Raw genomic sequence first — 15,589 nt, 5'->3', positions numbered from 1 at the left:
TAAGGCAAGTTAAGACCCACTCCAGTAAAAATTGTGTTTTTGTTGATTTTTAACATTTTCTTGTTGCATTTTTCTCATGATAGAGGTCACGTATAAAAGTATTTAAACTTAAAACTACATATCTAAGTATAGATTGAATCCTAACACTTTTAACCCCTTTACAATTTTTATAATGTCTATTTAAAGTAAATCCTTTTTACCGTGGCGCTGGATATTTTATGTGATACTTAAAAATCAGAGCGATGTTGAGCTTATTAAAATCTGTTGCAGCTGCCGATGTGTGTCGAGCACGTCTCTGAGCGTGCCTTCACTGCTGAGTGTTGCATGACGGCCTTAAAATATAGTTCTCTGAATCAAAGCCACAAATAGAATTATATTTGTGCTTTTAAATATTGGAGTATGTGGTTCTGACTGCTGACTCTGCTGTGACATTTCGTTGTGGCTTTCCAACCGCTAACACAAGTTTGTGGACCCTGTGCCTGTTCTGCCTCAGGAGACATCTATGGCAGTGCATAACCAGGATCACCAAAGTAGAGTAATGATTTTTCACTTATGTGCGTACTGTGATCCCTCAAGTTACGCATGCAGCAGGCCATATTTGTTCTTTTAAAAACACGGTCGACATCTGAGTGGAGAGAAACTGGAACATGTTTTTTTGTGAACATGTGCAGGGGAAGGGAATATTTACACGCATGTCTGTGGAATTATGGATTCGGGTGGAATCTCAGCGACAAAAACCCATACTTGAAACTCAAATGGCTATTAAGAATAAGTGGGGACACATTTTTTTTGAAAAACACATACAGTGGAACTTGAATCTTTTGCCCTTTCCAGTGTTTAAAAAAAAAAAAAGAATCTTTTTAGTTTGAAGCTTAAATTCCAGACCTCATGAAATGTTTCTGTGTGAGAAATGTTGCTTCTGTGCAATGAGGCCCATCAAAAACATTTTAGCATTCTAAGATATTCAGATCACACAGTGCACTCCTACATTTCTAAAATCGATGAACATCAACAATTATAATCTAGTGTGAATTATGTGAGAATTTTGGTCATGCTTGCCAACTCCAAACAGATTTTATGTGGTACACGGTGCACAGAAATAATCTGTAAAAATCTTTTCCTACAAAGCCACACCGCTTGAGCATCACAGCACATGACTGACAGTACAGTTAGCTTAAAAATGGACAGAACCTCCAATCAACCCATCTGACCAATCGGCTCTAAGCCTCTCTAGGAGTTTTGGGAAGTGTAGTCATCCCACAAAATGTGCCTGTTTTTGTTTTAATGCACTCTCTGATCTAGTGTGTGCTATGGTTTATAACCTACAGTATTTTATATATTGTGATTACATCCAAAATTCATTTAACTTAATGTCTGTGGTTATCCAAATGTTGAGCATAAACAAAATTGATTATAGCATGTCCTACCTTTTGTTTGCCTTGTCTATATTATTTTCTTAATTAAAATTATGAATAGTAGATGCCATCCAAGTATGATGTCACTCTCATTGCATAGCTTCCCACTGGCCAGCACACCTGGCAGTGGAGACGTGAGGCAAATCAACACTCCACTAGCATCCCATTCTGACTTAAACTAAAATGTACAGCTCACTGGAAATGTGGTTTTCACTGTGACCTTTTATGAACCGTATTCCAGAGACATCTAGTGATAAATTAAAAATAAAATAAAAAAACTCTTCAGACTGTTTATTATTCACTAGAGACTTTCGGAGACAAGATTCCAGTTCACCAAAACAGAGTTGATGCGATAAAACTATGAGTTACCTTGAAGAATGGCAGGCGGCCCACAGGTGAAGGAACATTGTTTGCCAAAAGTTGTTCCCCAGGGACAGCTGAATATAGCGTGGTAGACATGAGACTGATCAGGGAAGCCACAGTCTACAGGTTGACAGGTCACCACACGATCCCACGATCCATGAAAACACTCGAGCTCTGTCATTCTCTGGTAGATTGATAGAAAAACACAAGTTAGGAAAGTGTGATTTTTGTCAGGATAAGGAGACGGAAAAGATTTGTTTTATCCAAAACATATGTGTAGCTGTGCATATCAAAACTTGCTTAAGGGTATATAAAATGGGGCAAAAAAGTGTTTGTTATCCAAAATAACTGCTACAAAGTATTAAGTTACGGACCAAATACTGATCGTCTCCACCATTTAACAAATACAGTCTTCAGAAATTATACCACATGATTTCCTGGCTAATTCTTCTTCTATTCTGTCTCACACATTTAAAGTTGTTCTAAGATGAATACTACAGACCATTTTCATTTTTTGAGTGGGACAACTTGCAGAATGCATAAATACCAAATAGTTTTTTGCCTCACTATAAATATACAATTAAAGAGAGATAAGTAAGGGAGTTTGTTTGTTAGTTTGGTTGATTTACATCTTTGTTTAAATATTGTTACTTGGCAAAAAGTCCTAAACTGTCAGAGAGTGTTTATTTACTTTTTTTATGATGGTCCTTTTTTAAAACCTATTGAACATTTGTGGAAAAGGGCCGTGCTGCTCAGTCCAAAGTCACCATTAAAATGATGTTGACTTGCAACAAAAGAGGAGGCAGGCTGTCGTGGCTGGGTATCGTTTTTTTTTTCATGCTGCTGAGGTTCCTTTTTTGTAATTGAATACATTGTTTAATCACCAATATGACTTTTTTCTTCGAAATTTAAATATCCAAATACAAAATAATAATAAAAAAGACTTATGGTATTGGCAGAGGAGCTAACCCACTTTGTCTGATGCTTATCCAACACAAATGTAGCACTAGTTAAAGATAATAAAAGTTGGGATTTTCAAAGGTAAACAGATCTACCAAAACCAAATTTTTGTACTTTTTACAGACTGTAACAAAGCACATTTGATCCTCACTGTTATATGAATAAAAAAGTTATAGAATAAACAGGCCAAAGGCATTTGTCGTGTCTGCCAGCCTTTTGATGACCTGTTTGTCCTTTATTTATTTTTTAATAGTTTATTTTTAACCCCTTTACTCGTGTAAGTTCCCAGGGTAGCAATAGTTGCTGTTGCTTTGGAGGTGTAGTACGACATGATGTTTACCTGGTGGGATGAGTTGGCCTTTCTATTGAGCACAGAGATGCTGTAACCATGGTGACACTGAACAGAGCAGTGAGAAGTCTCCCCTCCTCCGGTACACCTACGAAAACACACGGATGTGTAGAAAGTTCTTTTGTTTGCTGCTTTGGTATTCTCGTGTTGTGATCTGGAGAGCCTACCTGACAGAGGCGTGCTTTATCTGTGGAGGACTGCAGCTATCCAGCTGACATGGCTGCCGCAAACAGCTATGGCAGATGTGACAGATTTAAAGGGAAACACGAGTATAAGTTTAAAAGAAAGATCCTTTTTGAGTCTTGTTTTTTAACTACAGGTGGTTTACTCCTGTTTAAAACATTTCCAAATTTTACAATGTCATTGTTTTGTAGTTAACATCGATGACATAAATTAATGGAGAGTAAGTCCAATAATAAATGACAATTTTAGTATTATTTTTTCTTTCTAAAAAAGTCAAAATGTTTGTTGTGCATTTTGTTTACAACTACTCGTCTGCAATTTTTGAATTTTTTTTTTAAAAAACAAATTAAATGAGTTAGCTGTGGGAGAGCCCACCCTGTGATGCGCACCCGGTCAGGGCGAAGGTGCTGAAGTGGCAGGAGGTCCTCAGAGCCACCCCTCTCACTGCCACCGAGGGGGAAGAAAAGAGGAGGATGACAAAAGACGTGAGGAAGAAGGGTTGAGTGAGGTCATGGGTCACGTTCACCACGAGAGGGTTTTGAAGGCACGAGACATCATGAGTTCCTGAACAAAGAAAGAGAGAAAGGCAGCTCTTAAACTTTAAGCTGTCACAGTTGGTGTTGAGTGTCTTGTGCTTAGTATGCAGTTCACAAAAAATTATATTCACAGTTATATTCAAAAACAGCAGCAGAAGAGGTCAAATTACCTAGGGAGTGATTCTTGCCATTAACATCAGACAGGAGGACGGTGACTGTGGGCCGACACTGCTCCCCTGGCAATAAACCCTCTGAAGCCAGGTGCACCATCACTGAGGCTGCTACTCCAGGATGAGCAAACCCCACCTGTTTCCATGGAAAAAAATCAGAATCAGAATCAGCTTTATTGGCCAAGTACAGTGCATGTACAAGGAATTTGGCTTCAGTGTCTTGTGCTCTCGTGCAAACTCAAAATATATGAAAAAAAGTTTAAAAGAGTAAGACAAGAGAGGATAAATAACAAAAGAAGTCCTATGAGGTGGATATAGGAATATTTAAACACAACTAGATAAAAATGCAACAGTCAAAGTAAAAAATGTAGCAGTAGTTTAGGTGTGACAGTTTCTGTGGTTTGTTCCGTGTTCTTGAGTGGTCTGGAGTCAGGAGTTCATTAGAGTGACAGCTTGGGGGAAGAAGCTGTCTCTGTGGCGAGTACTTACGTACATGAGCTCTAATGGGCAATGGGCCAGTTCATTATTGTTTGCAAGACCACAGAGAGGTACCCTAAAGTCTTTGCAGCCACCTGTGTGGTCTACTAAATGAGCAAAAAGGCAGAGAAAATATTTTTTGAGCAATTACAAGAAATTTTAAACACGTTCAAAGTTGGAAAAAGGAAGACACGGGACAAAATGGGGAAATAATAAAAACAGCTGCTTTTCAGTGAGCTGGAAACTAGAATATTTAGGAGCGAGGTCTCTGAAACGTGAGTCCATTTCATAGTGCTGTTGCGTAATAAACGTGCAATTAAGATCTGTCCTTGCTCCTTCTCTGGCTGATTTATACTGACAACCCCGGGGCCAAAAACAAAACAAAAAAACTCAATTCATTGTTTGTGCGTTCATAGTGCGCTACCCTAATGCTAAACCAAGGGGGTGTTATCCTGATGTCTACGATCAGTCTTGATAATTTTCAAGAAGAGCGCAAGGACGAGGATGTGAGCAGACCTGAGAGTGGAGACGTGAACGTCAGGTTGTTGGGAAGAAAAAAAATTGAAAGCTCTAAAACTGGATCAGACTAACTTCAACTGTCCTTGTGCTGCATCATGGGAAATTATCATTATGTGTGTGTTTGTGTTGATCTCTCAGATGTTTTGTATTCTTGAAAATTATTAATTTAATTCTATTTTATATCAAGTTGCGTTGATCTTGTTTTTTGTTTTTGTTTTTTGCTTTCTTTTCTAAAAATCCCTCTGCAATCGTATGCACACTGTGAAAAGAAAACAAACATAAAATCGCAGAAAAAAGCTTAAATGCAAATGAAACAGTATTTCTGAGCAGACAGTGATCAAAGCATTGTCTCTTTCTGCAGCCTCACTCGGGTGTTGCAGCTATTTAACCCAGTCATGATGCACCCTTTCCCTTCTCTGATTCGTCTCTCAGACTACATCTAGAGGAAGATCCGAGAAGCAACCAAGGCTTATAACATTGCAGAATGACGGTGCACAGTCCACACACAGTCCAGGCGTAAAAAAAGACTGTAGAATGACAAGGTTTGCCACTATGAGAGGGGATTCAAAGAGAAGTGAAAGAGATGTTTCACAAACATGGTGGGAGTTTTATGAAAGTTTTTGCAGAGGGAGCCTAAAAAAAAATTAGGGGGTGGAAGGATAAGTAGCTTAACGCCAAAGTGGAAACAATGAGATAGAAGGAAGAACGCTCATAATTGTGAAGGAGCTTATAATCTTAAAGATGACAGGCAAAGTTGTGGAAACATCTGTCAGTTCAACAGCTGGACTACTTTTAGTCTGGATCTGCTGATCTGATTTTGGGAACTGTGGCTCTGGAGAGATACCCAAAACATAAGAACCAGACATCGGTCTAAGGTGTCAGAACTCAGGTTCATACATAGATCTTATCATCTGTACAAGGCACTTGAATTGGGTTGAAATCAAGACTGCAACTCAGTTCATTAGCAAAACAAATACAACTTTATCCTTCCTAAAAAAAAGAAGAACAGTTCTAAAGATATTAAATACTGTTTAGTAATCTAAACAGTTTAATTTTTAAATAATGCAATGCTTGTTTGTAATCCATTTATCATTGCTGTGTGTTTAAAACGGTCATTTTAATTATGAGTTCTGAAATAATTATGATTAAGAGATCTACTTCAAACTCTGTTTTCCACTAATATTATTCCTTCAGATGCCAGCATTTCAGCAACACATGAACCTTTGAAGTATTTAGCTATGAGGAATTAATTCATTACATAAAATTTGGTTTCCTACTATTAATGCACTGGCAGTGATTGCTATTCAAGCATTCTGATGATTAATGCCTATTAGGTACAAAATAAAAGCACAAAATGTAAATAAAGGATAAGTACCGGGTTAGTCATGATTCGTAATCATTGGACCTCACAATTTATTATTGATCTAGAAAATGAGTAATTACAGTAACTAATTTATTGTATGAATCATGCAATTTTTAGAAAGTCTGGGATGTGTGCGTGTGGGGAGCTTTGAGCCAGCAGTCTGTTTGGGAGGCCCTTCATCTGTACTTAAAGAAATACTGGAAAGAGCTGGAATCTGTTAAAGACGCTCGCCACCCACAGTCGCACAGCAGAGGGAAAAACAGATACAATGTGTACACACACACACAGACGTATATACACACACACACACTCAAACCTTCAGCCAAAATGAATGTTCCAGGCCATTATTTGTGTCAGACTGAGCCGTGCATGGGAACCAGGTATCCGGGGGTAATCTCTCACTCACTTCCAGGTGTTGATATCTGCAGAGCTTTAAAAAAAAAAAAAGGTAAGAAATAAGATTTAAAAACTTAAGAAATATTTTGCCCAAAATATTCTCTTCTGGTTCTATTTCAACAATTGCTTGGATCAAATGAGGCTGCAGACGATGCAGAGTGACGAAACAAAAGAGTCTGAGTCAACTGTGTGTTGACAAAAATCTAAAATATTATACAACAACACAAAAATCTTCAAGCAGTCTTTAGAAGGTTTCCAAATTGGAATTCTTCCATTTGCATGTGTTTTTGAGCATTTTTAAGACAAAGGGATAAGAAAAAGGACCAATAGGGCTTTTTTTATGTGTTGCATGCAATTATTTAATTTACAACTAATTGGCCCATTTACACCTTGTGATTGCATGTTTTCATTTGTTTTAATTGTCATCACTTACAGGGCCATGCCATTTTATAATGCAAAACATTAATTTTCATAATTTCTGATACCAATTTACTTGATTTCTGGTTTTACATGTTACTTTAATTTATGATTTTACCCTTTCAGATGTATGAATAAAAAGTATGCATCAGGGTTCATACCTTGGTATGAGGTGGCTCTCCTGTGACGGCACTGGCAGGACAGTGGTGGGGATCCTGGTGAGAAGCGCTAGCAGCAGTGGCCCACTGGTCTAAGTAGCCCAATGGTGTGAAGAAGCCACAGTCCTGAATGCTGGAGCCCTGCTCAAACTCCTCACAAACACCATCGCCGTCAAAAACATAACACTGGCTGGGCTCACCTTTGGAAATAGAAAGAAACAAATCATTTCTAAATGAATTTAGATTCTGTTTTTTGGCGGTCAAAATCATTTTTCCCCTAATTTCAAGATTATTAAAAAAAACTGATGCTAAAAAATATCATTTAAAAAGTACGGTAACTGAAATGGTCCCTTTTTTATTGGGTATAATCTACATGGTTATTTTTCGATATCATTGCCTTTTGATACTATAGATGTCACAGCTTGCATTTTGCATATTCAATTTAAAAAATGGATATATGACATTTCAAGTCTGAAAGTGTTTTCTTTTTCTTGTTGGTGTATTTCCAGTCATTTGGTACTCTCCACAACTAGCCTGCAAATGTGGTTCTTTTGCCAAAAAAACACTTTTTTTTTCAAAGTCTAAACAATCCATATGGAAATGCGGTAGCTGGCCACTGTATGTCTGCAACCTCAGAAATTCCAGGGTATTAACTCCTGTATTTTTTTCTTGTTTTCCTATTTAAACTGTCCAGCAGCAGCGCAAACAGTGTGTCCCGACGTCCCGATCAGATTTTGCTGGCCCTGATCCAATTCAGTCATTTAATTTTGAGGGGCTGCTGATGTGTAATTTATATCTACATTAATGATGATTTTCTTTTAAGATTGTTGCCGTTGCATAAATATGATGATGAGTATTCATGACTAGCTTATATCAATTGAACCTTTTTTGTTTTTGCTTGCTTTTGAAACAATTTGTTTTATTTTTTTGGTCACTTTTTCCCTGAGCTTGCACTTTGTAGATAGAAAGTCACTTGGTAGCTATTTCACTGCGTCTCTCCATTTCGTTTCTCATTGAATATATATATATAAAATTGTTGGTACCCCTCAGTTAAAGAAAGTCCACAATGTTCACTGAAAGGACTTGTGATCTAAGCTTTAGTTCCAGTCAAACAGGTCCAGCACAGCAATCACTCCCACCATGAAATTTTATGAACAATTATGACTGCATCTGGGCTTAAATTGTATTAAATTGAACATGATATCTAAATTATGAATAAAAATACTTGTTTTTGTTTTGTGCTTATTCAAAGTTGAAGTATTTTCATCAAGATAATAAAAACTCCCATATGAACTTATCTGGGGGCAGTGAGAGAAAATCAAATGTCTGCTTCTGCTATTAACTCCCATAAAGTGGCCAAATAAATAATACAGGAGGAGTTTGATTAAAGGGTAGCATAAAGTTGCTCCCGGACTATATTGAATTGAGTTTTTTGTGTAAAAGTACAGATGCACCACAAAAGGAGCAAAAGGAAACCTGATATAAATTGGCGGTATTAGAAAAACAGAGAACAAAAAGCAGCAACCACCATGTGTTGTAAACACTGGGCCACCTTAACATCCGAACAGCTGGAGAGATTAAAAAGACAGTCAGTCAAATACTGCACAAATGACTCCAATTACTCAACAGAAATGTGTTTTCAAACACAAGTCAGGCTGAGACAACTCAATTTCATATTGTATTGCTGAGTTCATTTGGCCAGACTACAGTGAGTGAACTCAACGTTAAAAATCTTAGGCACCTGTGTTTTGTTTGGTGTCTCTGTGGTGCTAAACTGTGCAACCTAACCTTTATTTAATCAAGCCATCAATAAAATCTGTCAAACTAAGTGAGCAGAACTTTGAGGAATAGCAAAGGAAAACTCTAAAAGTGTGTTTTGTCTGTGTTTGATTCAAGCAGCTGCTGGTGTGAATTCACAGAGGATGTTGAATTCCTAAAGCAGGGTTCGCAAAGGCTAACTGGGTCGAGCAAATGTGGCCCGAGAAGCTAAACAAATGTTCCATCTATGACTCAAAAGGAAAACGGAATAATTGGTTTTAAGAATTGCAATTTGTAAGAAGCTGTTTTTGCCTAAATGTTTTCCTCATCTTGATGTGTTTTATTGTAAAACAAGAGACGTAATAGCCTCCGTCACGGCATGGTGAGTCCTGGTGAAGACCCCCTAAATAATAAATTGGCTGGATGATGGAAACTTCGGTTTTGTAACAAGCCCTTGTAACCCAAGCCCTTCCACCACACATGAATAACAACCACGGAGCTGCCAGTGGAAACAATGCACAGCCGGAGAAGAAAGCAATGTAATGTTTCACTAGGGCTGACCTGCCACAGCTTTTCAGCAAAGCTGCAGTAAAAGAGAGAATATTTTGTGCAGAGGAGAAATTTTAGGGTTGTTGTAAAACAACAAGCCACAACAATAGACTTGCTGAGATTTTTCATTCAGACCAATGTCTACTCTTTTTTGGATGAAAGTAGAATTTCATTGAGTCTTACTAAAGAGTTCCTCTCAGGGCTTCTGCTTTCATCTTGTCGCTATCATCACTATAAGTGCTTTTAATCTTTGGATAATAATGCTTTTTCTGCTTGGACATCAAATGCCTTAGTCACAACTGACCTTACGGGTGGATACAGGCTGTCTGTGCGCAAAAAATGGGCATACCTGAACAGGGCCACTTGGTGAGGCAGTTGAGTGAAAATGTTCATGCACGTTATTTTCTATGCAGGCATCAGATTGTATAACACACTTAAAGGACCTATAGCGTGCCAAATCAAATTTTTGAGTTTTGAAGTGTATTATAATGTTAAGTCTTCACAAAGAACAACCCCTAAGTGGTATTTTGCTCCATTCATGCTTCTCTGGGCATTCCCCCAGGCTAACACACACATCCATTTTGTGCATTTGGCTTTGTATTTGTGATATTAGCCACTCTGAAAAAAACGCAATAATTTGAAATGATTTCTGAAAAACGTTTATACTTTTATATAATTTTTACTCTCTTTTATTGCTTTTACTTTAAATCAATTGTCTGGCTTGCAGACTGGTTCAGTTTCCAAGCTCCTGCAACTCACCGTTACAGTTAAACCCTGGCTCCTGTCGGCATTTCTTAGAGCACCCATCACCATCTAAGAGGTTGCTGTCGTCACATTCCTCCATCCTACAGAAAAGAGGATCATCATCATCATAAAGCAACTTCGTTTCAAACTCTGTGTTAAAGCGCGTGACACATGAGCATCAGAAATGCTAGTACTCACCCCTGAACCCGTCCGTCTCCACAGTAGGGCTGCCTGTGAGTGTACATGAGAGGAGGTGAGGGTTCACTGAGGAGACCATCTGCTTCAACCTGGACTGTATACCTATACTTGACTCCCACTATAACTGAGCTAAAGAGGAAAACAGAAACATAATGCAAATTAATATAGTTTTTAGATTACAATGTCAAACACACCAGCTTCGTTTGCTTGAATGGGAACTTTTACTGCTCTGTAACAGACACTTGATATCAAACAATCCCTGTTAGTTATGAGAACGATCTGCTTCAATATGATCAGTTTGTACAACAGCTTTGGGCTCTTGATGGCACAAATACCCACCTGAAATTCAGGAGAAGCCCTCAGACACATGACCTGGAGGAAAACTTTTGATTGTTGGCACAAAAAACGAGATGACAAATTTAAAAATGTAATTACTTTTTTATGTCTTAAATGATGTTTCTCATGTAATGTTTGACCTACTGTATGATAACTATACAGTGGTATTTTGCGGTTGACCTTTCGCAGTGAACCGCAAAAAACTTTTTTGGTTCTATCTTGCCTGCTGTTTGTTTTTTTTTTTGTTTTTTTTGACAGCGCACTGTGTACTGCATCCTGATTGGCTGTAGACCATTGTCAGTTAATCTCCTCTGTGCTGTGTCTCTTGTACAGAATCCGTTCAGTTTGCCAAATCCACATTAATCTCCAACTGCTAGCAGATCTTTGTTTTCATTCTATAATACTGGATTTGAACTTTAAACAATGAGAACAGTTTGAAAATGTTCATCTTTTAGTTCAAATAAAAGAAAAAGAAGAATTACTTTCTCTGTTCACCCCACTTTACCTCTGGACCTCTTATTTTTCCAAACCTTTGTCTTTTCCCTCCTCCACGACTACTATCATCCATATTCATTTAAATTTCTTCTTTTCAAGCCACTTCTCTGTCTGCACCTTTTTTTCATGTGCTTGCTGTCATGTCTTTTCCAATTACTGCTGTTTTCTTCTCCCCTCTTCTTTATTATCTGCTGCGATCTCACAACCAGAGGCTTTTTTTTCCAGCCTCTCTGCTCTCATATCGGCCTCCCCCACCGTTGCCCTCGTTAGTCCCCACATAACTTAAGTCCCACTGGTTCATGTATCTTTTTGCACTTAGACACAGCTTGTGTAACATAGAAGACGTGTTCCTTGAAAAATTTGCTGTTTTTGAAGCTGCGTCCACCAAACAGTGACATCTGAAAGTGGTCCCAAATGATCTGCAAACATGTAATAGACATGTCATAAACCTGCCAGGTTGTTGTCATCTTTTGGTCTTTTAAAAAAAAAAAAGTTTGAATAAAGACATCAAACTTTGGCCGTTTTTTGCTGAGAATGAGAATAAAAAGGCAGCTCGTGGCTTTGCGTTCCAGTAATCATTTGGTTACTCCATAACACCACACAGGATAAAAACCTGATTTTAGATAGCCAAGAAAACTCCAGCAAAGCTCTGATTAAGTATATGGCTGTTGAAACCGATTTGGATCAGCTACACTCCCTGAACCCCCAAGTTTAAGTTCTGACCACTGCAAAGAGAATAGGTCCACACTTTTTAAAAGACACAACAGATTTGCTGGATCTCAAACACACAGACAAGCACATGGTCTTTAGAGAGGTTCTCATCTTGGCTCAACAAGACACGCTTGAGAACTGGAGTGAAGAGTCATCCAAGGTTTTTTTTGGGTGACTCGAGCATTAAAATAACACATCTGTAGTTTTCGCCTACATAAGAATTCTCAACTAAAATAAATGTATAGATAATTTTTTTAGGTCACACAGGTCATTTTCTAAGTTTACCTTAAGAGGCACAGATTTAATCAAAAGGTTAATCAGTTATTGCTTCACTGGCATAAAAAACTGAGGACAAAAACAGTTCAGGCTTTATCAGTCCTGAAAAAAAAGAACAATCTTGGATTTTAAAATAAGATCTTACCTGTCTGTGAACGTTTGCTTGGTTTGAGGTGAGTGGAATTTACTGGTGAAAGGCGGCTGGCGCTGAACCTGATACAACAGAGGTTGGCAACCAGAGCAAAGAGGGCTCCTGGGATCCGAAGACAGCATGACTGCATCAATCTCCATTTTCTCATCGAAGGTGCTGAGTTTAATGGCCTCTATGGCAGCATTATGGGTGTTAAGGCGCATGGTAAGGGGCACGTCGCAGAAGACATGTTGCGGTCCAAGCTTGATACTTTCCCCAGTCTCTGTAATCAACTCAACGTTGGCTATGGCTGGGTTTTCTAAAAGAAAGCAAAGAAGGAAGCATGAAAATACCATCAGCTGTTTTTTTTATTGCATGTTAGAATTCTAGCTTTATTTCTATGTTTATTTAATTTTTTTAAAGATTTTATTCAAATATAGAAAATATGATACAGTCATCACTAGATATAATAAATAAACCTACTGACGAGGACTTCTTGTCACTGCAGTTAGATGTATTCTCCTTAAAATGATTTATAAGCAATACTGGGGTCTAAACACTGACTATATGTGAAAACTGGACGGTGTGACCTCTCCCCCCCCTCACATTCTAAATAGGAAGTACCTGCTGGCTCCAAGTAGTCAAAATCCCATAGACTTCTATTGACAAATACAAATTACTCATTCTATTTGTCTTTTTTTAACATGTTATAGTTGATCCTAATTATTTTTAGGGTTTTTTTTGTTCCGTAGTGGAACGTTCAAAATGTTTGACTGATTCTCCTGAGCCTAATTTCAATCAGTAGGGGTGTGGCCTTCCAACAACCTTACTCTGATTTACTGGAGTGGTTGCCATAGAAACGTTGATTCAATCACTGCTTACTGACTATTTCTGGTTCCAACCCAGCGTTGTCTGTATTGCAAAAACATTGTGACTGAATTGACTTCTTTTCACTGGAGCAGGAAGTAAGTCTATGATTGACGTCACACTCACTCAGTCCCATCCAGTCCTCATTTACAGTCAATAGGTCTAAACCTGTATGTGCAGAAAGTAACATAACCTTTTAAAGTTTTTTTTCTAACTTGTCCTGTCCAACAGCCGAGCAAACAGATGAGAGCCGAAGGCCTCTTGTGTTGGAAATATTTTACTTTTACAATAGAGGTATGTCTGAATAAACCCCTTTTGTAATCTAGGCCAAACTTTATTCATCTTAATAATATTTGTAACATTTTTGTGTTGGACCGGATGGAAAAGGAAAGGAGGGAAGAAGAGGGGGGGATAGGAGGGGGATTGTAAAATCAAAAAAAATGGGGGGGGGGGGGGGGGTAAGACCATGAAACAGCATAAAGCACCAAGTTGCTGGATGTTTGTAATCATTACAGTTGGGTTCAGATGTAATACAAATCTAGAAGGGGTGGGGCCTGTCCACACACACACTCAAATGGCATTAACATATCTGTTGATTTGTTAAATTTGCTTTTAGGTTTGCTATAAGTGATGCACACATTCGTCCTGGATTGACACTTACTAGATGAGATGTAGGTGACCCAGAGCGTGAGTGCATGTGGAACGACGTGATGCAGGAATCTCAGAGTGAGCGTGCAGCCCTCTGTGTCAGGGCACGGCGACGTCAAGTTAGTATCATAAAGACTAAGCTCAGGACTCCATGCCTGCAGACTGGGCTCACAGGGCTGCTCCACATCAGGTGGACCTGGATGGATCCAACAAAACAAACAATACAGAGAAGTTAGGGAATGCAGCGGTTTCAATTCACAAACCGCTGAAACAAAGTTCTGAAAACTACTAAATAAACTGATGACTAATTAGCCTTTCAGGCCTCACCATAAACCACTCACACATAAATTATGCTCTTTCAACTGCAACGGCTCTTAGTCTAGTAGTGAAGGTCTGTGGTTGGACCACTAAACCAAGGCATGAGCAGTGAAGACAAGTATAAATCTCCTTTTTTAATGGTGAAAAGACCTAGAAACGAGATTATCTCGTTGGAGGAAGTAATAGAATCTTAAAAACCTGTGTGCATGAAGATACATGTTGTAGACGGAACAATGCCAAAATAATGATTCAACTCATCTAAAATGGAAATCTATTTTTGAAAGGCGGACTCATGACCCTATTTTTCAGAAATCTATTGGCAAGACATTTTAGCTTTATAGCATGCACATTTGAAGCAAATTTGAATGTATGCGAGACATTGAAGAAAAATGAACTCTGATCCGTTCAGGAGCAAGTTGGTTTCAGAAAGCCAAGCTTTAGCAGAACTGCTGAAGATGATGTTGCACAACTCTTTTGTGGATGAAGTAACCTGCTCATCATGGTCTTTACAATGGGGACACAGTGAGAAGGGGCAGAGGGAAGCCAGCAGACTTGCTGTCTCCTCTAAGGTGCATACCACTGTTTAGAGTAAGTCTGTAATTGACTCTTTATCATCATTATGATCCCAAAGCGAATGAAGTAGCCGTAATCCTTCCTTTTCCTTTGCCGCTTATTTTCAAAGCTTAAATTCCAGAGCAGGATTTCCACATATTTTGGTAGATTTTCCACAACAGACTCAGACAGTGTTCTGATGTTTACACAATTTTTAATTTTTTTTTTTTTACATCTCTCCATCCCTTTCTTGTACCCCTCATGATTGTGCCTCCTGAATTGTGTACTTTTGTCTTTCTTGTTTCTGTCATCTCACTCCATATGTCATGTCAAAACAAACTTCACTTCCCCAGAAATGATCTGGAATAACAAGGACCATGTGGTGCACATAAAGTGTAATGTTCAAAGGGAAAGGGTATCAGGATATGCTTTTTAGTTTATGATAGCTGTTGCATGAGCAGCACCTAAGCATGAGCCAGAGTACACGCTTACAATATTGATTCTTTTCTCACTTTTGGACAAAGGTTTGTCACAGAGCTTTATTATCAGTTAATGAGTTTCTGTTTGTAAATTCAATCAAATAAAACTTTATTTATAAAGCACTTTTCATACAAATGTAAGACAAAGTGCTCCATTATAGAATTAAAACATATTTCAAAAGAAAAAAATCTGTTAACCTTGCACACACCTTAAAATGAATG

General features: G+C 38.2%; 1 protein-coding gene across 4 annotated transcripts in view; it reads right to left on the bottom strand.

Annotated features, from left to right (window-relative positions):
• The window catches only part of pappa2 (pappalysin 2), a 60,844-nt gene that overhangs the window by 24,377 nt on the left and 20,878 nt on the right, over positions 1–15,589 (bottom strand). For 3 of the 4 annotated variants that reach the window (XM_023965190.2, XM_023965191.2, XM_023965189.2), the window contains 11 exons: positions 14,032–14,214; positions 12,519–12,822; positions 10,556–10,684; positions 10,373–10,458; positions 7,310–7,506; positions 6,652–6,765; positions 3,977–4,112; positions 3,660–3,834; positions 3,255–3,320; positions 3,079–3,175; positions 1,785–1,962 (listed from right to left, as the gene is read on the bottom strand). In XM_023965190.2, the coding sequence (XP_023820958.1) occupies positions 1,785–1,962; positions 3,079–3,175; positions 3,255–3,320; positions 3,660–3,834; positions 3,977–4,112; positions 6,652–6,765; positions 7,310–7,506; positions 10,373–10,458; positions 10,556–10,684; positions 12,519–12,822; positions 14,032–14,214 (1,665 nt within the window). The remainder of the gene's footprint in view (positions 1–1,784; positions 1,963–3,078; positions 3,176–3,254; positions 3,321–3,659; positions 3,835–3,976; positions 4,113–6,651; positions 6,766–7,309; positions 7,507–10,372; positions 10,459–10,555; positions 10,685–12,518; positions 12,823–14,031; positions 14,215–15,589) is intronic. The other variant, XM_078935571.1, reaches the window with a different exon arrangement.

This window comes from Oryzias latipes, chromosome 17, assembly GCF_053564925.1.
Source record: "Oryzias latipes strain Hd-rR chromosome 17, Olatipes_Hd-rR_3.1".
Classification (NCBI taxonomy): domain Eukaryota; kingdom Metazoa; phylum Chordata; class Actinopteri; order Beloniformes; family Adrianichthyidae; genus Oryzias; species Oryzias latipes.
The sequence above is the reverse complement of the archived record's forward strand: the minus strand, read 5'-3'. Positions and strand labels throughout refer to the sequence as shown.